The sequence below is a fragment of the Pseudopipra pipra genome, chromosome 13, assembly GCF_036250125.1.
Source record: "Pseudopipra pipra isolate bDixPip1 chromosome 13, bDixPip1.hap1, whole genome shotgun sequence".
NCBI classification, from domain to species: Eukaryota; Metazoa; Chordata; class Aves; order Passeriformes; family Pipridae; genus Pseudopipra; species Pseudopipra pipra.
The window spans coordinates 5,722,465-5,749,655 of record NC_087561.1 but is presented as its reverse complement, the minus strand read 5'-3'; the positions used below and the strand labels follow the sequence as shown (position 1 = coordinate 5,749,655).

The following is a 27,191-nucleotide window of genomic DNA, read 5'->3' as shown; positions in this document are numbered from 1 at the left end:
CACTTGTACCAGAGTTCTCAGCATTTTTCATGTTCATCTGAAACATTCAACTATATCATGGCCAAAGGAAGATTCAAGCCACACCAGGTTTTGCAGCTGGATTTTTTATCTCAGACAAGCAAAGAGAGACCTCCCCCTCTTCCAAATTCCACAGAAAAGGCCAAAAAAGTTTGACTGTAAATTACTTTTAATTTATTTTATCCTGTATAAACTCTAATTGTTTATAACTTTTGGAAAGAGCAAGATGGGAAAAGAATTTAATGGGGCTGATGCAACAATCATGGGGAAATGCAGCACTGGGAAACCTATGGATTGCTGGATGTTGTCACTGGGCTGCTGGAATGCCAGGCTCCAGGGAACTGCATTCACCCCCTATTGCTTCCTACTGCTTAGAAGTGATTACAGGGCTGGGATGAACACCTGAGTGTGCCATTTTCACATGGTGCTATGTGAAGGAGGTAGCAAACACCAGAAAGGGTTTCTCTTCTTGCCATAACTGAGTCACAAGTTATGTTTTTCTGAATTCTGGCATTTTAAAGGAAGCACAGCAAAATCCATGGACTGCCATATTTTCAGAACCTAACACTCATGTTTCTGACACAGGAAAATAACATTTAATTTCCAACTTTGGTTCTAACTTAAAACAATAAAATAGTGCCAGCAGTCTTTTTAGGTCAACAATTTTTTGGCCATACACTTTTTTCTTGTTTGTGGCTTAGCCCACGAACAGAAACTTCAGTGTATTCAAAAAGTGCTGCTCCCAGTACCCTGGGAGTCATCAATTCATACAGCATGTCATCCCCAGCAATTTTAAAAGCATAACTTTTTGAGTCTTCAGCAGAACAATCGCTGCACACCACCAAGTTCCCAGTGACCCTGGAGCCCTGCCTACACTGTGCAATGAATTCCCTCTCTTGCAATTTTATCCTGCATCCACCATACAAACTCTTCAGCAAGTGAGGCCACAAATCTACAGAAGAGCCTCCTTCACTAATCAGACACAAAGCACACCCTCCAGAAAGCCAATCTCATTTCTGTGAGGCAGTCTACAGAAAGTGTATACATTTAGAAACATGGCAGAACTGAGTCTGGTGATGAAGTTTGTCCAAGGTGCTCTAACACATACTATGGAAAATTCAAATTTCAGTGCACATTGAGACTTTCTGGAATTAGCAACCTCTGCATTTATTTTTTTTCCCTGAATAAAAGATCCTTTCCTCACAGACTCCCACTTCACAATTCTTTATGAAGACATTTCCCCGAAACACTTAGGTCCCTAGCACAGTGATTTACCATTGGCATCATTAGTCACACAAGCCCTGGGTCACGGCAGATCTGTACACCTGATTTCTGCACAGCTTAATCACGACTCAGCAGACCAGGCCAATTTCTCTCAGACAGCTTTCACACGGGCATTGGCTGCTGTGTTCCACTGCACAGGGCTCAAGCCCTCACAAACAGCAGTTCCACACAACCAGTTTTTGGGGAACCTGCCACAAATCCTTTCAGGATACACTACACAAAAGCTGCTGCACAATCTGGCACTCTCTGTAAAGTGCTTCAAGGAGGAAAAGCGTGGCTGCACATCTCAATCCTCCTTCTGCATTCCCAGAACCTCATTCAACAGACACACGCTCCAACTTTGACGCAAGTGCTGTTGTCCCCACAGGTCCGCCTTGAAGAGCAGAACTGCCTTTAAATAAATTAGCTAAATAATAATAATGACATTTAAAAAGTCTGTGTCTAGTCAAGTCACACACAAAACTCTTCAACATTGAGACTGCAAAATTATGCTCTCAAAAAATGAGGAGGTGTCAGAATGAAGATGACTTCTCCAAACTCAATTCAGCCTTACCATACATCATTGGCTAAATAAACATTAAAATACTGCCTTCCCCCTTGTATTCCTCATTTACTCAGTGCACAGTTTGATGCTACTTAATTAATGAGCAGTTATTCAATATTTAGCTTTCTTTGCAATGTCTGACCCCATCTTTTATTTATTCTTCTGAACTTAAGATGTTTAAGTTTCCTCTTCTGTACTTTCATCTCATGTCAAGAAACAAATTTATTTCTACAGCACCTTAATGAGGTATGGGAGTACTAACACTCCACTTGTACACACAAGGATCTGAAGCTGGCACCTCCCTGATTTTGTGTACCTTGGATCTCCAATTGGTTTAACAGAGAACTTGGGAATTCTGCAATTGGGCCAAGTGGGTAGCAAGCAGGACACCCAGTAAACAAGGAGCACACACAGAATGACTGCTCCAGGTGAGCTCCCTTACAACAGAGGAATCCTGGGGGAAAGGCAGGGAGAAACTTCATTTCTCTGGAGCAGCATCATGCTCTCTCTCCCACGGGACAACTCTTCCTTTGTCTGCAGGCATGTCCCCTCCAGCCTACTTTCCCAGACTGTATTCCGTGGGTTGAACAGAAAGCAAACACCTCCAGCACTTGGAGCATTATTTAGTCCTAGATATTCCTAGTTAGTGATAACTCTCTCACAGATTCTCTCTCTCAGTCCTTTTATTTATTCTCAGTCCTTGAGAATTCACTGAGATTGTTATAGCCTCAGACCTCTAAATTGGATGAATTTCTTCCAGGATATGAGCAGGAGTGTTTCTGAAACACAATCTCTCTTACTAAAATCCCATGTTTGCTCTAGAGATGGAATATTTACAGAAAAACAGCCCTTCGCCCCAACAGAAGTTCACAATACCATATTTTCATATGGGAAAACATTTTTCTTAGTCACATTCCCATAAGCAACTGAGCCTTCTTGGATGAAGTTTTACAAAACAATTCACTCAGACACACATACTTGGTGACTCAATACAAATCATTAGAGCCCAGCAAAGCTGTAAGCAAGGCAGAGAAGGGTCTTATAATTGGAAAAAAATTATTGGCCATGTTTTAATAAGGGTGTGTTAGATGTAAACATTGCAAGACAGTTCTACATAAATACCACCATGCCATTTCATATAGTAGTGTAAACACGAGGGGTTTTCTATTTCAAGTCTTTCCCAGGAAAGATTCTTTTTGGTTGCCAGTAACACAGCATCATGTAGGTGCACACTGACGTAAAACAGTTCCAAAAATAGGTTTCACACACAGAACTCCCAACACATACTTTAATTTCATGAAGTAAGAAGTCAGATTCAGTCTAGAAAAGTCTTGAGCATTTTCAAGCAGCAATGACTGATTTTTTAGTGATAAAGGTTCATGCTAAAATTACATACTCATGGGGTAAGGAAAAGGTGGTAGAGGTAGCTGAAGTATTACAGAAGTTCTTATAGTAAGACTTGAAAATCAGCCTGGCATGGGGAGCTGTCTTTTCCCCCAGATGTCTTCAATGCTGCTACTGTAATACCCATTTATAAAAAACCCCCAACAAATTCAAAGGGGAAAAGATAGAGTGAAAACAGAGGAAAATGCCCAAACAAAACCCCTAACCCTCAACATCAAGTTAGGCAGTTTGGGGGGGTTTTTTGTTTGTTTTTGTTTTTTAATTAAACCATTCAGAGAACCAAACAGAACTGGAATTATGATGCTTTCTGGAAGCCTCCTTCCATCTCGGAAGGAGGAGTAAAAGGATGAAGCACTGTCAAATGAATTTTGTCACAAAAACCATTAAAATAATAATAACAAAAGAACTTTAGTTCATTTCCACATTTCCTAAAGATGTATCCCCAGGCAGACCTGTTGCTGTCAGTGTCTCCTCTTATCACTCCATGCAAATTCTTACAGATAACTATCTCCATTTTTGTCACCTCACACTATTCTATATCAGCATGTCACTTCTCTCTCAAACAAAGCCTTCTTCAGAAGAAAAGGGGTCCAACAACCTTTACAATAACACCTGTAATGGCTTGCTGTGAACGAGGCTCTCCTTTACTTTGCCACTGTTAAGAATAAAAGGAAGTGGAAGAGTGACAGATTCTGTAAGGAACAAGAAGTTTGAAGAAAATCGTTTATTAAAAGATCTTGTTACCACCTTAACCCTAGAAGTGTGTCCTTGCATAGCACAAGTAGTGTCTCCAAGGCAAGCTTTTATTACAGTCTTGTTAAGAAATCACGTAATTGATTTGCCTGACATGAATTTGTTGGGAGGCTGACAGCAGCTGTACTGTTTTCTACTTTCTCATCCTGCCTCTCAAATTAGGAGTGGAAGCTCAAAAGATGACTCTGGACCCATCACCCAGACGCGTTCAAGTTATTTGTGCTGCTCCACTCCACACATTTCAGTAGAGTGTGCAGCCCTTCCTTTGTCACACCAGCATCCCCACAGTGATGCTGCCAGGCAACAAACACCTGGCTGCTACAGCCAGGTCCATTATTCCTGCCCATAAGCCAGGGAAAAGCACAGACCTACTTCTGCTGCACGAGAGGAGCCTACACAGATGAAACCTAACCCTGCAGCACATCTGTGGTTTGCCTGGGCTGGAAAATTGCCTGGCCATTGCTCTTGAGGGTGTTTTTCTTGTGCTATTCAAATTATTACCTCAGTGTGCTGAAAAACAATAAATTTCATTTCCGTGATTTAACAAAACATTCCTGTAAAATTAAAGTAGAAACATAAAGGTGAAGCACTACATTAATTTTAAGAGATTTTGGTGGGTTAACCTCATAAAAAAATTCTGAACTATTTATAAGAAATAGAAATAGATTTCTTTAATCATGTAAAAATTACAAAAAACAGATTAGAAGTTTATCATTCCAAAACAAAACTCACACTTGTATCTAAGACCCATGGTATTGCCAGATGCCCTGTATCCCCAGGGCACTCCTCTCTGGTACGTGCAGTCTCTTTCCCTGTAAGACTTGAGATAATTCTCCCACTGCTAATCATACTTGCAATACTTGAAACCGTGTCCCCAACCAGTAAGAAGCAGCAAAATGCTGCAAAATTGAGTGAGCCAAGTAACATTCTTCACTCGGAAAGAACAGATTGTAGGTTTCTGCAAATTAACCAGTTAAAATGGGTGGGGTTTTACTTTCCTGATTAAGCTACCTTTGCTGTCTCTTTCATTCCAAAGCAGATACTTTTCCTACACTTTAAATATAAGGTACCTACTGCCTATAATGAGCTGAAAAATACTGACGAACACTGCTAAAAACATTCTTTATTGCTTAAAATAGCATTGATACGAAACTATTTTTTAAACTGAATTACCCACATACTTCAAAATCATAACCTGGTGTAGTGTAACTCTCAGCACACATCATTTCACAGTTATAACAACTTATTCCTGCTTGGGAAAGATAAAGTTGGGGTTTTTTTAAAATTATCTCCACACAGAAACTATAATTATGCTATACCATGTACATGCTACATCCCATATAAAAACCACCTAGACATATGACAGCTCCATTCCCTCAAAAACAAACCTTCCTCTTCACAGAATTACTACAGTTCACTTTCAGTATTGATTTTCAGGTTTTCATTCCCAAGGAATCCTTCAGGATCCTCAAGTGCTTTTGGACAGCAAAATTTGTCAACACAAGGATACGTGTAAGAGAAATTATAATAGCTACTCACTTATAGTACTGCCAAGTCTTAATTGGATGGATATCTAGTGTGTATTACTGTACTAGCTCAAGGACAGTCATTCAAATGAAAATTGTTCAACAGTGAATGTATTTTGTCTTGTTCAGCGAGCACACTTTATCTATTTTAGCAACACGGAAGAAAGGCTGCAGAGGAAAATGGTTATTTTAAATTCATTGCTTGACTTAGGACTGTCAGTTTTCCAAAAACCTACTCTGTGCATTGGAAAGACAACAATATCTTTCACTTGAGCTTTTTTGCTCATCTTCATGAAGAGCTGGAACTCTGACAGTCTTGCTTTTAAAGCCTAGTTAACAGGATACTTGCAGCAAAAGGCAGTCTCAAATGACGAAGACACTGGTTTCCAATAATAATCAATACTTCCACACTTATTGTAGAGGTGTGCTCCTGAGAAACCAAGCAAAACCCCCTAGCCTTCTGGAAAAGCAAGGAGAAGCAAACAGAAATTATTAGGAATCCTACCAGGTGGGAATTGGAACAGAGATTTTTGCAAACAACTGCTAGATTCAACCAGACTTGGGAAACTGTACACGCTACAAGCTGATGCCATTGCTTGTTAAAACCTACAGCCCATTTAGATTTAGACATCTGATAGATGAGAGCAATTATTTGAGTGCTTGCCCTTCAAAATATGTTAGAAACTCACAAAAATGAAGATAATTTGCACAGTACTAGTTTCTCTCATTCTGTGCATGTTCTGATGCTGTGCTCATTACAGGATACCAATTTTTTTTCCTTAAATAACTACAGAGTCTTTCAGCACCCAGGATAAGCAGTTAGTCTCTATTTTATTCCATATGAATTGAATGCTGGGAGTTTTATCTGCAGAAATCTTGACACCCCGTTAGAGAGAAACTACCGGGCACTGCATGAAACTTTTGCCCCATCTCACAAGAAACTCTTTGCTAACTGCAGGAATGAAATCTCCTTTGCTAGGCAACACTCAGTTATCTAATCTACAAGGTGGTTCCTTCTGACATCTCCCACCTCATTCTTTCATGCAAAAAGATGGACTCAAGGCCAGCAATGCCAAGCAGTTCCAGAGCCACACAATGGCTTTGTCCTGCCACAAAATGGTGTTAAAATCAAATGTATGAACTTTCAAAAATGTTACAACCAATGTCAACATACTCAGAAAGGAACACACCAAGCAATGTGATAAATAATATCAACACCCCAGTAAAGTTCCATGCAGTAAGTTATAAGTTATCCTATCATATGCAGGATAAAGCATGTCAGTAATTATGTTTTCCAGTTTATTCTCAGCAATTTTCCCAGTGACACTTAGCACGTTATTTGTTGTTTTCAGTATACAATATTTTGTGCTTATTGACACTGAAGTTCAGCTGACATCTGATCACAACTGTTCCACACATCCAATCCTTCTGCAATTCTATACATAGCATAAAATAAAAGCAGCAATTGTAAGCTATTTATATGCTTTACAGTAATTTCTGTATACACTGAACAAGCAGTTTTACTTATTCCTACCTTTTCCTTTCATTTCTGTAAGTGAGCTGCTAATCTACCAACAGACTTTCCCTGGATTTTCACGGAAGCTCCAGGACTGCCTTCAGCAGATGATTCAGTAGCTGAACTGAATTTCTAGGTTATAGATGGTGCTAGCCTTTTACTCTGGATTACAGTCCACACACAAAGAAAAGAATGAATTTGAAAAAATGATAGGGATTCCTGTGATATTATCACTAACACTGTGGGCAAATTTACAGAACAGAGCTTGAAGGAAAATGATCAGGCACAGAAGAATAAAAACCCCTACATAAAACCAAAATGAAACTAAGCCCTGACCTCCAAGGGTTAAAATGCCACTTCCCAGAAGGCATAAAAACAACTAAACACATCCTAATGGACTATGCAAAATTTGGTGACTAAAATACATTCTCTTCCTTGCCTCTCACATAGCAGGACACAGCTTGAATTAAAAGGACCAGAACTTTTACTCATGCTCTGCATATATGAATGATAAGGGTATACTACTTCAAAAACACTGCTGCTTCAGAAGTCATACTCAGGAATATAATTGCTGTGCTCTCCTCACCTTCCAGAGTTGCCCAAGCAGATACCTAATGACATCTGGCAGCCAGAGCTCCTGAAACCAGTGTCAAGAAGAGGTCAGAATGACTACATGAAAAAGGAAAGGGAAATATATATCAACTGAAAAAATTCAAAAGCATCATATTATGTTATGTATTCCAGACTAGTAGGGTCATCTGAAAGCCCAGGAGTAGGTACCCAGAGAGCCCACACCTCTGTATGAGAGAATGGAAGAACTTATCTTCCAGATGTCATATACAAACATGCATTTCTCCAACTGAAGGGAAGGACAAATCTGAAAAAAGTTTTCTCAGTCAATGAACTCAAGTAAGATAGAATTTAAATCTATCTAATTTTCTTGGGACAAGAAGTCAATAATGATGTAACACCTCCAAACTCAAACCACAGAACATTTTATTTCACTTAAGAATTAGAATGACCTTGCTGAAGCACAACTTAGCAAAAGGGGAGTCTACAAGAAATATCCACATTTAACCTAGAATCTTCCACAGTGTTCACTTCTCAGACTCTTGAGCTTTGAACCCTATGGAAAGAGGCTGTGTGTCACCTAAGTGCACAGGATCTACTGCAGTGCAAAATAAACAGGGCTCTTGATGCAATTAAACACTACCAAAACCACCATCTCAGGCTTCCACAAAACTCAGATTGAACTGAAGATATATCATTCTAAGTAATCTTTTCTTTACAGAACGTAAGAATAATCCTAAACTCTGTATGTCCTAGTGCAATTAAGAGTATGCTCAGACCTTACCACGCTGGTAAAGGTCTGATGAGACACAGATATTTGAAGACAGAGTACAATAATGCAAAAATTAATGGTTATATCAAGTTGGCATTCAGTAATTCTAAAATTAAAAAAATGAAAGGTCATATATGCTCATTTCCAATAGAAAAGGCAATGAAGTGCAATGATTAACTTCTCTCAGTCCATTTAAAGATTCAAGCTCACTAATCAAGCTGAAATTAGAAAACCTAAAATATTGCCTCAAACAAAAACCTGCCCCTCTGCTTTTATGAGTCTTCTCTCCCCTAACACAAAGTTGGTCGAAAACAGGTATGAAAGATCCATTCTGATTATATTAAAGGATTATTATTAATCTTCCTTTAAATTCACCTATTGGGTATTTCTCCTTTTTGGTGAGCTCCTAGAAAACAATAAATATTTCCTAGTTTCCTGAAGATGTTTTTTCAGCTGATGAAACAGCTTGTTTGCTGTTGTGAGGTTGCCTTGAGCTATTCATCAGAGAGCTCTTCATTAACATTAAATTTATTTTATTTTCCCTTATATTTAGTTGAAAACCAAGAGAACACATTAAAAGGCATTCAACAAAATCACCTTTTATCAGTATGCAGGGATGCCCATTCTTTTAATAAATTCACTGATTAAGAAATTCTTTCACTGAAGATAAGTGAAGACCTGCTGGGCGTCACAAGGGTCATTGTCTTTTTTTCTGTCATGGAATGGGTGAGTCTGAATGTTACTGAATCAGTTAACAGGGTGTGACATCAGACAATGGAAACACAGAGGAAAGCACACAGTATATTGTGATTAAAGACAGCTTATTTACTTGCTTGTATGAGTTTGTGCTTTGATAATTAGACTGCAATTCTGCATCAAAAAGATTGTTATTTCTGCAGCAAATTTATCCAAGTAGATGGGAAACACTTCCAAATATTTGTCATAAATATCATATAAATTCAGGCCAGGGACAAGAGGAAAGGGATGATATGTCTCCACAAGACAAAGCTTATGTGGTAGAACTAAAAAGTTGAAACAGTTGTATAAGTACTTCAAGAAAAACACATGGTAGTGAAGCTAAGGCAGTTATGAGGACCATCACATCTTATTACCTTCAGCTGCTGATCTGAGGGACCTGCTCTCACAGAGCAGTGAAGACCAGCGGGTCCCACGTGCCAAAGTGCCTGCAGAGTGCTCTCTGACAGGACAGTGAGCAGGGCTTGTCACTAAGCAGATGACAGCTCTGATATTTTCTCATGTCATCTCTTCCCCACCCTCCCCTCTTCCAGACCAGGACTAGCTTTCATGTGCGTTTACAAAGACTGCTTGCTCTCAGGGCCTACAGAGCTCAATCAAATACAAGTAATAAACTGACACTGCTGCAGTCAGTTACACTAAAATGCACATAAACCACCCAAAAATGGTGTTCAGCAAACAGGCTAAAGGAAAGATGTTATTTTGCTAAAAAGCAGTTGACAATTTTACTTTAAAAATGGTAAAACTTAAAATACGCGATCTTTCAAAGTTTTAACAAGTTAAGAGAAACAAAGCAGCTCAGAGGAAACACCTCAGTGAGAAGGTAACTAATCCAGACTTTTCCAGGACCTTACAAGGTACTTCTCAGATACTTGGACTTCTACCAGTGTACTGTCCTTGAAATCTACCTTGGAACACCATCTTTTACAACAGCCTCTGACTGGTGGATGTCTAATAAATCTGAAACTCACATCTCATTCTAACACTCCAAGATGAAAGCAGCTTTCAGGCAGTCATTTAATACAGGTAATTTATCATAATATGCTGGGGGGTACCTCAGAATGTTACCTTAATAAAGAGATGGTGTAGCACTCTCAGATATATTATGGCTGTGACAAAATCTGAATGTTCTTCCTTCAGACTTCTAAGCATGAGAGCATATGGAGTATTTGTCTGACGAGATTTAGAGATTTATCTGAATAGCAGACGTTACTTACAAGAACAAAAACTGGATGAATCGAGGAGCATGTATAGTGAGTGTTTAATCTTTAGTATGCCAGCTTGAAATCGTAAAGGTCAATTGAAAACAAGCATCTATGTGGTGCTAAGTTTAGAAAGCCTGCAAAATGAGCCATTATATACTCCAATTCTTTCAGAAACTGCTGCTATATTTTATGTCATTGTTGGTAAAGGGCAAAACATGATTAAAAACAAAGGTACACAAAACTCTACAAGAAGGTTAAGGGCAATAAAAGTATTAAAAAGGGTTACAAAGTATCACAGAAGTGGTATAAAAGTAATCTTCTGACATCAAAGACTGTTAATCTGTTACCTTTCACAAGCCAATACAGTAATACTGTAACTCCCTGTTCTACTGGTGACTTGAATGAAAACATCCTTTTTCCGAGTCTGAACACATCCTGCATCTTCTTTGACACAATCACCTTTTTCCCTATCAGCTGAAATACGTGCAACAGATGAGCACTTTTGAAATTAAATGCTGCATTCAACAGTACAAAAAACAGTAATTTCTCTTAATCTCTGTGATCTTCACTAAAACATAAAGGACACGTGAAAGCTCATACCTGAGGCCGCATCCTCGGGTTCCACCTGACGTAGTAGTTCACCCACAGTTCCAAATGGTTCAGACTGGCAACAGGATACAGGACGTGGTTTTCATAGTTCACATAGAAAGGATTTGTGAACTCCTCTAACTGGCTGTTTATGTAGGACCACAGTGATACAGTCTTAGTGCTCACCTCCTGATGGAAAAAAAAATAGTAAAAAAATTAATTATGTGGATTACAAAACCTTGAAGTATGACTTTAATGTCTATATATCAGTAATTCTGCCTGTGAAATTTACCTTATCTACTAGAAAATTGCAAGGTGACTGAGAACACTTCCAGTAGCTGATCATTAAACAGCCTTAAAACTTTAGCAAAACATTTGAACACTTATGCTGGTCCAAGGCTAACAGAGAAAGGAGATTTATATTATTTTCAGAGACACTAAGTCCAGATGAGCAAAAGCAACTTGTACTGCTTATAATTTACAGCAATGTTTACAGCTACTTAAAGATATGGCTACACACTCACCAACTAAACAAACAAAAAAAATAAACTGGTTTTGACAAGAAAAATCAGTGAAGAGATCAGTCATTTAGAAGATCCAAAACAGCACCTGTGAAAAATAATTACTCAATTTTCCCAGTCATACTACTTGCTCCTGCCAATTGATACTATGCTTTAAATTGCCTATTTTACCTTTATTTGCACTTCTTAAAGTTGTATTATTATCCTAAATTTAACCAGCATAATAATGGTTAGATCAAAGATTGTAAACCTGAACTTGTATCAGATTCATCTTGCAATTTTACACTCCTTCAGCATTGTAAAGCATGTGTTTCTACTACCGCTGTGTCTTAAATTGCATTTCTTTATTGAGAATTACATCTGACTATTCATTTATGAAAGAAAGGTGCCTGGAAACACTGCATTTGCTGAGAACGTGTTATTCAGCTCCATCTTGTGGAATTTACATGCAACTTTTCCCCTACAGAAGCAGCAGAGACAAACCACAAGAAAACAGCAAAGCTGAATGTAGTACGGGATTGCAACTTGCTCTAGAAAATATGAAGTATTAAAACAACAAAGCCAGAAGTAAGCAAAAGTGTACTTGGAATATTAACAAGATTTTAATTTTTTTCCCCACAAACCTATAGTATTTCAATGAGTTAATGTCATTTCACTTAGATAACTTCTGTAGTCTTCAACCATAACTTCTATGTCCTAAAGTGACCTGTAAAGTCAGCATTGAGTTCCTCTGGAAATAGTGAAAGAAATGCTAATATAATTTGATAATTACTATTATTTATAATTGTGTATGTTGGCTAAAAACTTACTAAACTTACTAAAACCCTCAACCCCCTGAACAGATAATAACTAAAGAAACATAAGTGCCACCTCATTTAATAGCAGGGCATTCAGTACATATTTCTCATACCATGAAAATTTCATGTGCAAATTGTCTTTTAAGACTATGTGACAAATGTATCCCGAACCCACAGCTCAAATGTTCTTAGCTCTTGTATTCTCAGCATTCTTTTATAAAATCAGCAAACTAAGAATGTGCATAACACTAATTATTTACCTCTTTTAATCTCTCTTTTTCACAGTTGCATAAGAAAGTACCAAAGAGACAACTGTAAAGGTGATCCAGAATGGTGATCAAAAATAACTCGTTGAATTCAAAGGCTGCAGGAAACTGAAATAAAAAAATTGGCAAAATTACTTTAAACTTTACTTTAAGCAGTGTAGAAAGGAAGAAACTCAGACATAAGAAATAACCAAGAGATTCAAGTAAGTTTTTTTTTCTTATTATTTAGAGATTATTTCAAGGAAAACTAAGGAATTTCAGTAACTCCCACTGCAATACATTCCACCTATGTACTTCTTTATAAATACTTCTCAGAGACAAACTTTACATGCGTTATCCAAGTATACTAGAGTACAAGCATTAGCTAATGTGAAACTGGTGATACAAAGCAATCCATTTTAAGATGCTCTAACAGTATTCTGTTCTCACTGCAAACCCTCAAATATATACTTTTTATCTCTTGTTACAAGACAAGAGAACATTTTTTGGAAAAAAAAAAAGAAAAAAAGAAACAACAAGATGATGGCATTTAAGAGTTATTTCCTTTTCTAATATGGCATGAATTAGATAATAAAGACTGCTACAGATACATTGTGCTTAACATATATTTAAAATTTGTCTTTAACTTTCTACCCAAGTAAGTTACTTTTCTCCATTTCACCCCTTGAGTTTACTACCAGCCATATACAATAAGCCTTTAATCCCTCTTCCTTTGTACTGGAAAGTAAATCCTGTACATCTGAAATGAAAGAACCGTTATTCCCCTGAGCACCATTAGGTATTTTATTCACAGGCAGAGGTTACCTGATACATTCTAGGAAAAAGAGCTAGAAATCTGAAAACACTCAAAATGTTTCTTTTAATCTGTAGCGCTCTTAAGAATCATAAAGGAAGAAATCACTGCAAACGGCATGGGCTGTTAACCATCCAGATAGAAAAAGTCCTCCTGCAATCAAATTTTATAATAGGACTACACGTGGCTTGATGTGTCAAAATAACTTTGTGTTCAGTATGACAAGGGTTGCAAACACAGATATGGAATGACAGACATTTAGAAGAATAAAAAATTGAGAAGACTAAAGGAAAATTAAGAAGTAGCATTTCTCTCATTAACATGAAAGAGAATGTTATGAGAGACTAATTTTCAGGACAAATGAAACAAAATTTTTTCATTCCCACTAAAGGACTAAATCTTTATAGAAGTCTAGAAGCAAAGCTACAGATTCATGAAGCAGAATTTCTTGCTATATAGAGAAATGCAGAGGACTGGTTTCTGTTATTTGACACTGAAGAATACTGAACACCTTGGCAAGTGACTCAAGAGCTACTTTAAATAAAAGAAGACAATAAGTATAACTAGGAGTAATAACACAGCAGCTGGGACTGTGGGTGAACTAGCTGATCCAGAAATTCCTCTTCAGTGTCATCTGTGATTTATGAAAGGCAAATGTTTATTCATGTTGAAAGTAAAGAGCTGAATAACACACAATGGGTGTGCTTGTATTAAACCCAGAAAGATCTAAGTTTTAAACAATGTTCTATTAAAAGAAGATTTATGTAAGTCAAACATTGTAAAAACATTCTCTTTCCAAGCTAATATATACCAACTTTTGACTGAAAATTTTGAGTAAGGGAATTATCAACATCATTACTCAGAAAGTGAATGGGAACCTTCCTCCTGACTCTGTTACAGATTGCACACTGTTCACCAGCACAGCTCACACTGGGGGTTCTCTCAGAAATCACGGGTTGTTTTCACCTCCCAACCACTTGTTTTCAGAAAACACAGAGGAACTTAAGATTATCAAATTCTCTTTTCCAGTCATGTTCAAAAGTTATTACTTACAGCACTTCCTTCTCTCTAGGAAATCGTGCTGGAACTTAATTAGAAAACAAGGATGTTACCAAAACAGCTATGATTTTAAATAAGCATGAACAGAACTTGACAAGCAGGTGTGCCAAACCAAGTCAGGAGAAAATCGAGTGGGGTCTGAGACCCCAGTCTGCTGTGTCCAGCCCAAAGCAGCAATCAGATACAGAGAGCAAAAATAATTTGCAAAGCATCAAAATGATATTTGGAAAAAACTTTGAAGACAAAGCCTCTCCTAAAGGGACCCTCTTTAACTGAAAGCATTTAATGAGCCTTGTCACATCAGGGTTCTGTGCTGTGACAGGTCCATACTAATCAGACGGATGCCGACATGGCCACTATTCCAATCCAGTGAAGCATATGCAAAATTCCATACATCAGTGGTTGCACTCCAACTAATTTTTTAATAAGTGATAGCACTTTATTGAAGGCCTGTCTTTGGATACAAGAGTTGTACTGTTGGAGCTGATGTATCAAGACTGTAAAGCTTCTATTACTGCTGCTGAAAAATCACTGACCTAAAAATGCCTTCCTCTGTAGTTCCAAGCCCATTAGCGTCTGTTTGAAGATTCAGGTGGAAAAATTCCCCAAATGAAAATTTACTTCTTGTCAAATCCACTAATTGTGAGAAAACACACGGGTCATTAAAATCTGCCACTTGATGCTGCTGGAGTTGTTAGGGGTTTTTTTAAAGGAGGTACTTAAAAAAAGGAATTCTCTCGTTAAGTCTTATGATGCCAAGTGGCATTTGATTCAGAGACATGCAAAATAAACTTGCTTTTTAATCAATGAACTCGTTCTGTGCTACAGTTACATTTCACACTGAAGCACTTTGCAGAACGGACTGGATACTGAACACAGAGGGCACTGCTGAATCCAGTGAAAAATGCATCTAATGCATCTCCAGCAACAGCTGACACCCAGTTACAAACAGGATGAAACCGTCTGCCAACTTTACACAGACCTTTCCTCCTGTGAGGGTTCTGTGCATGAAAGGTAGAAAGTTACTACTGATGCTGCAGTGCTACATGCAAATTTTACAGTTCTGTTTCATTTTTAACAGGGCATCAGTATTTCATCAGCTCACATGTGGCCTTTCCAATTTGACATCTGCTATTCAAAATCACCAGAATTTACTAACAGAGGGGGGAAATCACTTCACCATATGTTTTTTTATTAAAATCTGATGTCAATGTACTTCTCTCAAGTTCTCTGTTATTGTATTTGTGTGTCACGAAGACCATAAAACCAAGGGAAAATATAAGGCTGTCAAGGATTAAATTTCATTGTCTGAGGCTGTCTGGAAATTTGTATCTTAGTGGGAAGTTAGAGATTCTCTCACTATATTAAGTCGACTGTTTTAAGAATGTAACTCTTAGAACCCAAAAGAGCAAATTTGCTTGCTTTGAGCCCATGCCCAAACCCGAGCCTTTACACCTTCATGCAGCCATTAACACTTATTTGGGCTTTGGAACATTTCACATATGTTTACCATGAACTCTGAAGCATGAAACTACCACTGTTTTATGAGCAAGTGATCTATCTACACAAGGATAAAATAGAATCCTGCTTTTCAAAAGTCCGTGTCAAGGTAATCACAGTCTTCACAACTCTTCTCTAGATGTTCAAGTCAACTAAAAAATAGAAATAAGTAGGCAGGAACTGTTCAAGAACCATGTTATCTATCTTTCCCTGTGTAACATTAATGATTTTTCAATGCCACTGGTGTCCATGAATTTCAGAACAGTTTCTAGATTCAGGTTTTGAACAGATGTGGTATTGGCAAAATGTTTCACAGATTCTCCCCCTGCCCCCATCCCTTTCTGTTTTTTAAACTAGAGGGAACTAAACTGTTTATAGCAAGAAATAAGAGGCAGCAAGGGAGATCACAAAAATAGAAGAGGCTGCTCTCAATTAAGGAACTCCCCAGAGGACTTTTGTTCCTACCAGGTGTTTCGAACTGCTTCTCTCTGCTATTGTTATTAACTTTCCTCTGAAAGAGGGACAGAATTTTACATTTATTTTCTCCAGCCATACTAAGCAGCACATTAATGCTGAAACACAGATATACAGAAAGAGAAAGTTTACAAAACACCCTGGACAAAGGCCCAGTGTACCAGCAGGGAGCTTTCATAAAGCACCAAAGATGACTGTTTGGAATACGAGTTTTGGAAACTATGGTGTAAGGTTTTAAGAACCATGTTCAGAACAAGAAGACTAACGTAACATACCTGGAAGTGCTAGGATCATACAGAACCAGACTGTTACCCTTCTCTCTTCAGAACAAATCACATACTATACTAACAGCTTTTACCATAACAGCACAGACCTATGTTAGCTTCTAGGAGGAAAAAAAAGGAAAAAAAAAAAAAGAAAAGAGAAAGGGGGAAAGGAAAAAAAAAAGGAAAAAAAAAAGGAGTCAAGCACCAAGCACTCCTAATTCACTTGGAAATAAAGCCTTCATGTAGACAACCTACTTCAGTAACCCCATTAAAGAACAGCAATACAGAAGCTCAGAAAAATCTTAGGTTTTTCCTTATGGAGGTACAAGTAAGAAAAATGATGGCTAAATCCATTTGATAATTTAACTTTTCAGAACAAAAATGAGAAGCTCAGTATTTTGGTATCTTAATATAACTAATTTCAAACATCTCCCCTGGTCCAGAGGTGGAAGTAAGAAAACTTAGCAGAGAATAGGCTTGTGTGTTAGAAATGCTGTCCTGTCTGCATAACAATGAAAACATCTACATTTGAGATATATATAGAAGAACTCTCTCCTGCCCTCAGTTCACAATCAGCCTGGATTTTTGCTCTTTCTTTAGGACAATATAAATCCATATGAACATTTACTCCACCAGTGAACATGCAATGCAAATAATTTGTATCATTTATCAATAACCCTCATTCATGTAATCAAGGAATCCTCCAAAAGCCTATTTTAAACAAAAAGAATTGCTGGTATTTTGGTCTCAAGACAATACTTCTACTCTATCTCCTTGTACCTCACTTTTGAGCAGAAATTTTCCCTCTGTGTGTGCAGTGCAGCCACAGCACAACCAACTTCGGTAAACACGCTACTGCAAAGGAATGTGTTCTCCTATATGAATTACACTGGCAAGATAAAGACTGAAACCTCATAGAAATATCCTCTTAAGCATCTTACCTGCTTTGTCATTTGCCAAACACAGTCAATGAACTGAAGGAAAATCGGAGATCTGTCAGCATCTGCATGATCATCATCTCCGTGTCCTACTCGCTGAAAGTCAAAGCACACTTCATTTCAGTCTGGGGTGTTTACAGGACCCTCCCAGCACTGTAAAGTTCAGCAACTCTTAAATATGTTCCAGTGGTGAACAAGACAAGCAAATCTTCCATAACTAACCTGTATTTTCCAACTACTAAAAACACATCCCAGTATTCACTTACGGACATGCATCTGCTGTTGAGCAGAGCTGGAGAGACCCTTGATCAACAAAGTTGTGCCTGTTGTTTCCCCATCTTCTACTGCACAGCCATTGATTTCTACCAGTGGGTAAAACTAGTAGACATTTACTTTAACTGTACTGAAACAGTGATTATTCCATATCCACCTGCCATAACCACATGTCATTTCTCCTAAACCATCTTAGAGTCAGAGCCCACAGAATGTCACAACAATTTATTCTAATTCCCCACTAGCCCATGTGTTAAAATAAACACTTCAACCTTAAATCAGAGTAATGGTTCCAGCAATTTTACCTTCTAGACACCTTAACTGTTTTCCTTGTTTCTCCATTTGTAAGCTGGCTGGAGATGAAGCAATGTGTTACAATCCCTCTTCCTCATACAAAAGCCATGTGACTTTTTTTAACCATCGTGTTCAAGCCACTTCATTTTCATTTACGTTATTATTATACCTCACATAGAGATTTCCCATTAAAAATGATCAGGTCACAATTCTCTGACACATTCAGGCCAGTAAAAGAAGGACACCAGAGATAATAACCAAAATGCAGCAGAGCACAGTGAGAAAACATGCTATTCAAAATAGAAGCACCGAAGGTGACAAATTCCATGCTAAACCTTCCAGCTTACCATTGCAAATCGATGTCCAAAACTTATCCATTCTTTCTCTACAAGAACTTCAAACCCCTTGATGGTTCTGTAGTAGCTGTCCAGCATTAGCATGGCCAGTGCAGTGAGCTGTGCAGTTCGGTCCCAGCCGTCGCTGCAGTGAACCACCACAGAGGTTTTACCAGATTCGATTTTATCTGCAATTCTCACTGCTCCGGCAAGAAGCATCTTCAACAAACAAAATTCAAGAAACAAGCATATTAAATGCTAACCAAAACTCTCCAAAAAAAAGGTATAATTTTATACTTTTCAAGCCATTATGTTTTTAAAATTTCATATTAGTTACATAATCACCCTAATGACATTGCTTTAAATTAGAGGTTTCCAAATGGTGTCACGCATACTCCTAGAGGTACAAAAGCTGTGTGCACTCTGTTGTCCAGGAGAGAGTTCTTACCAGCAGCTCTCCCTTATTAGCAGCACATAACAAAGGAACTTGGGAATCCCTTCTCTAAATTAGTTGATATTCTGTATTATGACAAAAAGACAAAAATACTGTAATCTATTCCGAAGGCCGAAAGTTCAGTGTTTTCAAAGTCCATTTCACATTAATCAATTGCTCTTTCTTCCTCTGTTTTCAGTTCAACTGAAACTGAGTTTAGAGAAAGGGACAAACCATCCAGCTAATCTGAATCAAAACACAACCCAAACAAACCAGAAACCCCTGGCTGGGAGTCTGTTCTGATTTGTTGGTGCATGGAGTATATGTCATATTCAGCCCCTGAACAGACCATCTATAGCCTGGATTCAGAAGCATGCCTGAGAGCAAAGGACAGAGATGGCACAGGACTGAGATCACCTGTGTGAACTTGTTATTCTTTTCCCCACTAAAAAACCCGCCACTCTTGTTCTCTGATGCCACTCTCTAGGCTTTTTTTAAACTTAAATAAACTCTCTCTTGTGAGGATTTGTCTCTAACATGACCCATCATAGCACCGAAAAATATGTGGGAAAAAAACCCAACCACCAAAAATAGGACCACAGGAGAAATTCCTATTCTGCATTCCAACATCAGAAAATGGAATCTTGCTAAATACTTGCACTTTTCCCTTCACAGGCATGCAAAACCATCTTCTGGGAAGTAGGAAACCAGCATCTGCTGGAGAAGATGTGCACAAAACCAGCCTTCAAACTATTTCAAGAAGCAAGCTTTAGAGACAATTTTCATTGATTGTATCTTTCACTGAGCATATCTTTTATGGTAAAACTGAAGGATGCCAGGATGAAAATACCAAGAAACAATACCGAAGTGTCTATATGGCCTGAACAAGTTATTTGCTGATTACTTCAGTTACTAAGCTCTACTGAACTAAAAAAGTGCAAATATTGAAGTAATTTGGTCTTCAGTACAAGCAAAAAACTAATAATAATCTATATAACATACAGATATGCAATAACTTGCTCTAAATTGTCCTAAAGAGAACACAGGTACCTCTGAAGGAGTACAACTGGAAATAAAGGACAGAACAGACACAGGCAATAAGCAGAGAAGAGGAGACAGAAAACAGAGTTACTATTAGTTAAGCAAATATGTGTGGAATAGGTGAAGCACTTTATTCAACTTTGGACAAAAGCCTTTAGAAAACAGCTTCCCCTACAAACTACTATTATCCTTTATAGATGTTTCAAAACTTAGTAACCATTTCACTTTCGGCTCCTAATGAATAACTGTCTTTGGATTGGTTTAGAAAATGAGAATTGATTTAAAAGTAATTAAGCTCTACCCTGAAAGACAGAAAATATCCTGGAGGGCATAAGGGAACACCCTGGGTGTGCAAAAAGCACCAAGTAACTCTACTCCTTTTACTACTGCCTTCACACACAGAGACCGTTCCTGGTGCCTCCCCAGACACTCCTCAACCATCTTTGAAGTGCTGTCAGTGCCCGAGGGTAGGAAATTGAATTTCCAGTAATGTATTGCATTAAACTGGGACACAGTCACACTGGTCTGAGCCTAGAGAACAGTAGATGTGTTAGAGTAAAGCTGTGGATTTGTTAATGCTATTACAAGCCAAAGGCAAGGAAGGCAAGGAATTCTTGGATAAAAGCCCAGGGAAATACTATCAAGACCGTTCATGCAGGAATGGCAGCTTTTAAGAAATCAAGCTGCAGTTTGTGGTGTTTGAAATAGTTGAAATTCAAGAGAACAAGAAAATAAAACTCTTCCCAAAATATTATTAAATTTGACTCTTAATTTTCTGTTTGCTCCCTCTACTGGCTCACCTGCAGCTGTCAGCAGGCACTACTTAACAGTGCAAAACTAATGAACAATCCCAAACATGTTTTGCATGAGTGACATTTGAGCCAGCTGCTAATAAAATGAATTACAATCCATCCATATTCATCATAAACAGGGGGAGTGAATGTGGTAATGAAATAATCTACTCTAAAATAATTTCAAAGGTTAGTGAAACTAAGTGTGGTAGTGATTTATTTAAGTATTATGTTAAATGATAGAGTAGATGATAACTCGATAGAGCACTGACTATAAACAGCCCAAGGAAATGTAGGTGCCCATCACAAGAACAGTAACATTGCATTGAAGGAGGGAAGGAGGGAAAGACTGCAGAATCCACAGTCAAGACCTTTTGGCCGTTGCTCAAACATAATCTGAAATTCCCAGGGCATTCTTCCAAAAAACAGGGATAACCCTGAACTGCTCACAAACATTCCTTCTCAAGAAAATAAAACACTGTCCAACAGTAAATACGACACTGTGCTATCAGGAATTAACTCATTATCTACCAATACATAAAACTGGAAATACAAAGTCATTATGGAATGCTTAAAATGCTGCACTCAAAGTGACCATTTAGTAACATTTTCAGAAATGCAAGTTAAAAAGATGGTTCAACAAAGCAATTGATTTTTTACATCAAAAGCATCTTACCCTTATATATTCCAGCCAATGTGTGGAGTCCAGGTTTGATAACCACCGAGTGTCATCAATGGTAGGATAAACGATTTCTTTAAGTTTCCGCAGGGATTCTCTCATTACATGGATATTGTGAATTTCCAGGAAGACCAGCTCTGCATTTGGGTAGGCACTTTCACTTTCGTATCCTCCACCTTTTGCCTGTCATTCAAAAAGTAAAAACAGACAAAGAAAAGAACATGTACAGGACTTCAGTATAAGGCTGAGAGAGTTACTTTGGTCAGGTTTTAGCATTTGCTGAGATATTATTTTAGCCCTAACAAAAAAACATATAAGCAGACTTTTGGCTTTTGTTTTTCTAAGAAAAACAAGAGTACTTTTTCCTTTAGGTCAAAGAAATTCTAATTGCAATAGGTTAGAATGATAAGACATCCATATACCTTCCCCTCTTTACTAATGAAACCTCTGGTCTTCTGTGAGCTTTACTGCATAATTTCTCAGCTATATCTTCATGCTGCCTGCCAGCCTTTCCAAAATGCTACAAGCAACTTACCTTCCTTCCCCTGCCCTCTTCAGGGACCCTTTCTTATCAATTTTCAGCATCACGTTCTCCACATCTTCATCTCTTACTCAATCTCCAGCCTTGTAATAAAGATAGAACTACTAATGCTGGTTATGCTCCCAACCTACCTTGTTTGTATCTGCAACACTGTTCTGTCTGGCATCAAAGATGATAAGTTTATGAGACTGAGCATTGGCATCCATTATTGTCTGCAAGTATTTTTCATCTTCTTTGCAGCGCTTATCATTTGGGCCTACTGATGGCTGACTGCATCGTGTTATTGTTGCTTGGCTCTCAGGATGAATCCAGGATAACACCTGGAATAAAAGAAAACTATTTTAGTTTACCACATTACTATAAAAGCAGCAGGCCAAGAGTGGAATTAGACAATTCACACTCACCACATGGCATTACTTCCTGGCAAATCAACAAATGCAGATTTAAGGACAAGCTGATGCAAAATCATATTGACAGCACACTAGCACTGACTGCTCATTCCAAAGTTGAGCTTGAAATACCAAGTGGTTCCAAACATCTTAGCTTTTATTTCCAATAGCAACTAAGCCTACTACTGCATCTTATTAATTAGGAAAAAAAAAAGGCAATGGAGGAAGAAAAAACACTTCCATGGGGAAGTCTGTGGACCTGCTGCCTTGCTAAGCAGATCTACAGCATTAAATATGTTGGATGGTGATGTTTTTAAGGGGTTCTTACGCTACCTGCACATCTTGTCTATTCTCAAGCAAAGCACTGTGGCTGTAACACATTCTACTCCAAATCAGAACCACGCTTATATTTGCCTTAGCACAGAAACCACTGTGGCCTAGAAGTGTTAACTCCAAACAAAACCCTTACTACAGAGCACAATAATCGTGCAATTAAACTCACAGTTGAGTTGCTCTCTTCAGCTCTAAACCCATTGAGCCTAATTCTTCTTTCTTTGCTTCCCCCTGTCCCCTTCCAGGAAGGAAGCTATCCCACTGTTAATTTATAAAGTCTAAAAGAACTCTGATAATTCTTATAAGCTACCAATTATTAAAGCACTTATATCTCCTTGTAGAAGTTTCACTTACTGGAACTCTGCCTTTTGCTCTAAATGCTGCCACTTTTGAGAGGTCATCGTCCTTTACACTGGTTGGCACAACAAGAACAGCAGGATATGTATCACAAAGCTCATAGGTGCTGTTAATTTTGGATATTTTCCAACTCTCATTGGGCAATCCCTGTATGAAAGCAAAACGGTTTTGTATTTTTCAGGTTAGACCTTTACATATCTGAAGTTATATGCTGTGCACTTTTTAAAAACAGGCATGCCCACATTTTTCTTCTGAATAAGCTATAAACTTAGGTCTTCATACTGAATCATAAACCAGTACACTGAAAGCCTTTCCTACTTATATCTTTAAAACTGATGTGCAAAATAACCATTTGATTAGGCTGCACACTCAGGTAAAAAGTGATCATAAAGCGAAATAAAAACACTTTCGCAACTGGGAAAATACAGATTTACACTGAAGAACTACAGTTACTCTTCTGCTTAATACTGCTTATTCAAACTGAATTTTTTATAAAGTCTGTATTTTGTAGAAACAGCACTTGGAAAATTAGGATTTAAGAACCATGTTAAGTTAGAACAATCTGCTCAAGTACTCAGCACCTGTTATCTCCATCAACTTTAGCAGGTGCTCAACACACTCAAAGTCAGGTCACTTGTATTTTATTATCTATACATGAGAAGTAGACAGTTTCTGTATGTAGCGAGAGCTGAAAATGTTGAGTTTTCTGTAATTTTTTTTTTATTGCTTAAATGGCTCTAGGGGAGATGCAGGAAAAAAATACACCAAGTACTTCTATAACTTACCTGCCTCTTATATTCTGCCATTGGATCATACACTTTCCAGCCATTAACAGCAAACTTTTCTTTATAGCTGAATGCAAAAAGAGGCTAAAGACAACAAAGCAAAGTTATAAATTGCTGCCTGATGGGCTATATACACAAAAAGCTCCAAACCAGTGAACATTCCAATATTTCAAATCTAACACTTCTAAACCTCTTAAACATTTCAGTCAAGACTGGACAACAGTGAGCTAGTAAGAAGACGAAAAACAGTTTCCTGCATCAAGTACAAGCCTAAAATTAACAAAATCAAGATAGGAAACAGAGAGAGTTGAAGTTATTTGCCTCTGATGGCAGAACACATCAGTGGCAATGCCAGGATGAGGAAATTGCTTTCCTGCCTCCCAACCAGTTCCTTATCCACACAAGCAAATGAAATAGAATTCTGCACCTAACTAATAATAAGACTAATTGTACCTATTTGTTGTTTCAGACAGAAGTTCTAGACTGAATCATCTACTGCAGAAAATAAAGAGTCAGTACATATGTATTTTTAATCAGCAACAACAGGCAAATCTAGATCTCAAGGGCTATGTACAAATTAACTAACTTCACCACTAGCAGAACACAGCATAATGTTTTATGAATTAATGCATAAAGGAAACAGGGTCAGAGCATCCTGCCCGCTCTGCAGCAGATTTTATGAATCAACATTTCAAAGTTTGCTATACAGGCCTTGCATTTCCTCCCCTACACTTTCCACCAAGAGGCCAGTGACAGCCTCCTCTCCATCTTAAGACTCACCAGCCCGTTAGAAACAGGAAATGCTCGTGTTACAATGTTCTCAAAGATCTCCAATCTGTTCTGCTCTTCCTGTTTACAGGCCAGCCGCAAATTTCTCATATCCTGTCAACAGTAAGTTACACTGTTTTAGTCTATGATGGATAAATAAATAAAAAAGGCAGTTGTAAGAAATTTGATTGAAGGAAGGCATATATGCAGCACTAAGTCACTGATATCACCTAACCCACATTGGAACAGAATTCTGTAAGCATTTATGTTAGATAAGGACTGTCATTACAGTTGCTAGGTATAAAAATAGCCACTTTTCCTTTGAATTCACTCTTGAGACAAAAGGCAGAAGTGTCTAAGACTGCAAGTATCCTAAGAGGAATTGAAATATATTATCTAAATGAAGCAGGGTTCAAATATAGGGAACTGATCAGACAGAAAACCAGCACACGGGCTGGCATATTCTTTCTACAGAAAAATGAAATGAAAATACTTTAATATTAATAAATCTCTACCATGCCTTACCTTGCAAACTATTTCTATACCACACGAGTAGTCTCCATGGCTCTGTACTCCAATTTTTTCAACCCTACTTATGACTCCGAGGGGAACATCGACAACAAAAGGTGGATCCTGAAATTTGTATATGAAATAAATGAATTTTATTACATTAGGAAGAACACAAATTTATATTATTCATGTATGTTTCACTACAACCATTCCTGTTTAACAGACTGCTGGGAAACATCATTCTTCACTTACACTGAATATGTCACTTTCTGAAATCTACTTCAGCAACATTCCTACCTGAAACAACAGGCAGATGGACAGTGAAGTCTTACCCTCTCAACACTTTTGATAAACATTCTGAAGTCCGTCACTGTGAGCGTCCCACTGACTGCTCCCATAAATGGACAGATGTACATAACGTCCTTAGCTGGAAAACAGACCAATTAAAGCTTTGTTTTACAATTACAGACACTTGTTCCAAAACAATCTATTTCTATTTGTAAATAGCAAGGTTTTGGCAGCTCCGTAGGATTTTGATGCTTGACCTCTATAGGAAAGCCTGCAGTTCCTTCAGAGGCTGTCAGGACTGTAAGAGTTGTCTTTATCTCAGCAATCAAATTCCTCAGTCCCACTGCTGCTCAGCACCTACGAGCACCCAGGGCTGGGCTCAGCCAGCAGGGCTGCAGGAGGGCAGGCAGGCAACCAGCACCCTGCAGGCATTCTCTGGTCCCTGCCCTGAGCTGTCAAGCACCCCCACCAACCCCAGGGAGAGCATCCAGAGGGGCAGTGACTGATCCAAACAAAACCAACCTCCAAATAATTCAGTTATATGCCCATGTCCTAATTTTCACTTTTATTTGCTAGTGTTGTTTTCTAGACAAGTACTGCGCTGCCCATGCACAGCTTGCTGTCACAGGCCAAAATGAAATAAATCTCATTAGGAAATGGAAACTAAAGTTTTCCATAACTTCATCTTCCTTGCTATCATGATTTTGAATCTACCAAGTATCCTTGGCATCCCCAAGCAGAAATACAACCCATACACCTCTATGGAACAGACTATCCCTTGAAAAAAGGATTTATCTATACAGAGCAAGTCATCCTCTGGAACTGACTTCTCCTTCCTACATTTGAATTTAAAAGACAAAGAAAAGAAATCCACATCTAATCAGCTAATCTGAAGTGGCATTAAACTAAATAAGAGAAGTCAAAAGGAAATAATATTCTGTTCTTAAATAGATAAACTAGCAATTTAATAGTATTCAGTGTAGCACTCAGTAGTACTCTTACCGATAACTTTGATTGATTCTCCAGGAAAAAGTGGAGCCTCTTCCATCTGTGCCAGTTTGTTTCCATCCCGCAGTGCCTGGCAGAAACCCAAAGTCATGAGTAAATCTCACTTTCCATCTGCACCACATCGATACATTTTGATGCAAAGTGCTTTTACTACCAGATTACTGGAACACAAGAAGTGGGGCTTTTTCTACAAGGCACAACTGTACTAAACAGTATCACAGTTAAAAAAAAAAAGGGAACGAACACGAAACTTGGTATTATAAATATTGCACAGACATGCACGTTAGTAACATATTAGTAACAAAGCATTTATGCAACAATCAGTTTCACATGCTAGCTACATATAGCATACAAAAATATGAACAATAAGATCAGCCTAAATTTGTAATTAATAATTTATTAGTCTTTTGCTAAATGCAGGTATTATTTTGGGTATTTTATCTACTTGAGAACATTTTAAAGCTCTTTTTAAAATTTTTTTTAATGTTGTTTATTTAATATTTGAGTATTTTCATCTGAAAGAATTATATGGTAGAAACTATTTATTTAACATTTTAACTTTGTGTTTTTGATAGCAAAAAGTCTGTGCACCCTATGATGCTCTATTTCAATCAACACCCTACTGAGACTGCCACAGATTATGGAATAGGTTCATTATAGCAATTTTGGATCCAGAAGGTCAGATTAAGAATTAATAACAAAATATAGCAATTAGCAATTTTAAAATAAGGGTTAGTTCCATAAATTTTCTTTTAGGTAAATGGCTTCATTCCTGAATTATACAAGATTAATCCTTCGGGTCCTTTGTTGGCAGTT

The 27,191-nt window shown here is 37.9% G+C and overlaps 1 protein-coding gene across 8 annotated transcripts in view; it reads right to left on the bottom strand.

Moving 5' to 3' along the window:
* Positions 1 to 27,191, bottom strand: part of MTMR1 (myotubularin related protein 1) — a 37,765-nt gene that overhangs the window by 1,808 nt on the left and 8,766 nt on the right. For 7 of the 8 annotated variants that reach the window (XM_064669760.1, XM_064669761.1, XM_064669764.1 and 4 more), the window contains 12 exons: positions 26,370 to 26,445; positions 25,412 to 25,506; positions 25,095 to 25,202; positions 24,582 to 24,683; positions 23,802 to 23,885; positions 23,014 to 23,163; positions 22,069 to 22,257; positions 21,394 to 21,579; positions 18,465 to 18,671; positions 17,554 to 17,646; positions 12,515 to 12,628; positions 10,949 to 11,125 (listed from right to left, as the gene is read on the bottom strand). In XM_064669760.1, the coding sequence (XP_064525830.1) occupies positions 10,949 to 11,125; positions 12,515 to 12,628; positions 17,554 to 17,646; positions 18,465 to 18,671; positions 21,394 to 21,579; positions 22,069 to 22,257; positions 23,014 to 23,163; positions 23,802 to 23,885; positions 24,582 to 24,683; positions 25,095 to 25,202; positions 25,412 to 25,506; positions 26,370 to 26,445 (1,581 nt within the window). The remainder of the gene's footprint in view (positions 1 to 10,948; positions 11,126 to 12,514; positions 12,629 to 17,553; positions 17,647 to 18,464; positions 18,672 to 21,393; positions 21,580 to 22,068; positions 22,258 to 23,013; positions 23,164 to 23,801; positions 23,886 to 24,581; positions 24,684 to 25,094; positions 25,203 to 25,411; positions 25,507 to 26,369; positions 26,446 to 27,191) is intronic. The other variant, XM_064669766.1, reaches the window with a different exon arrangement.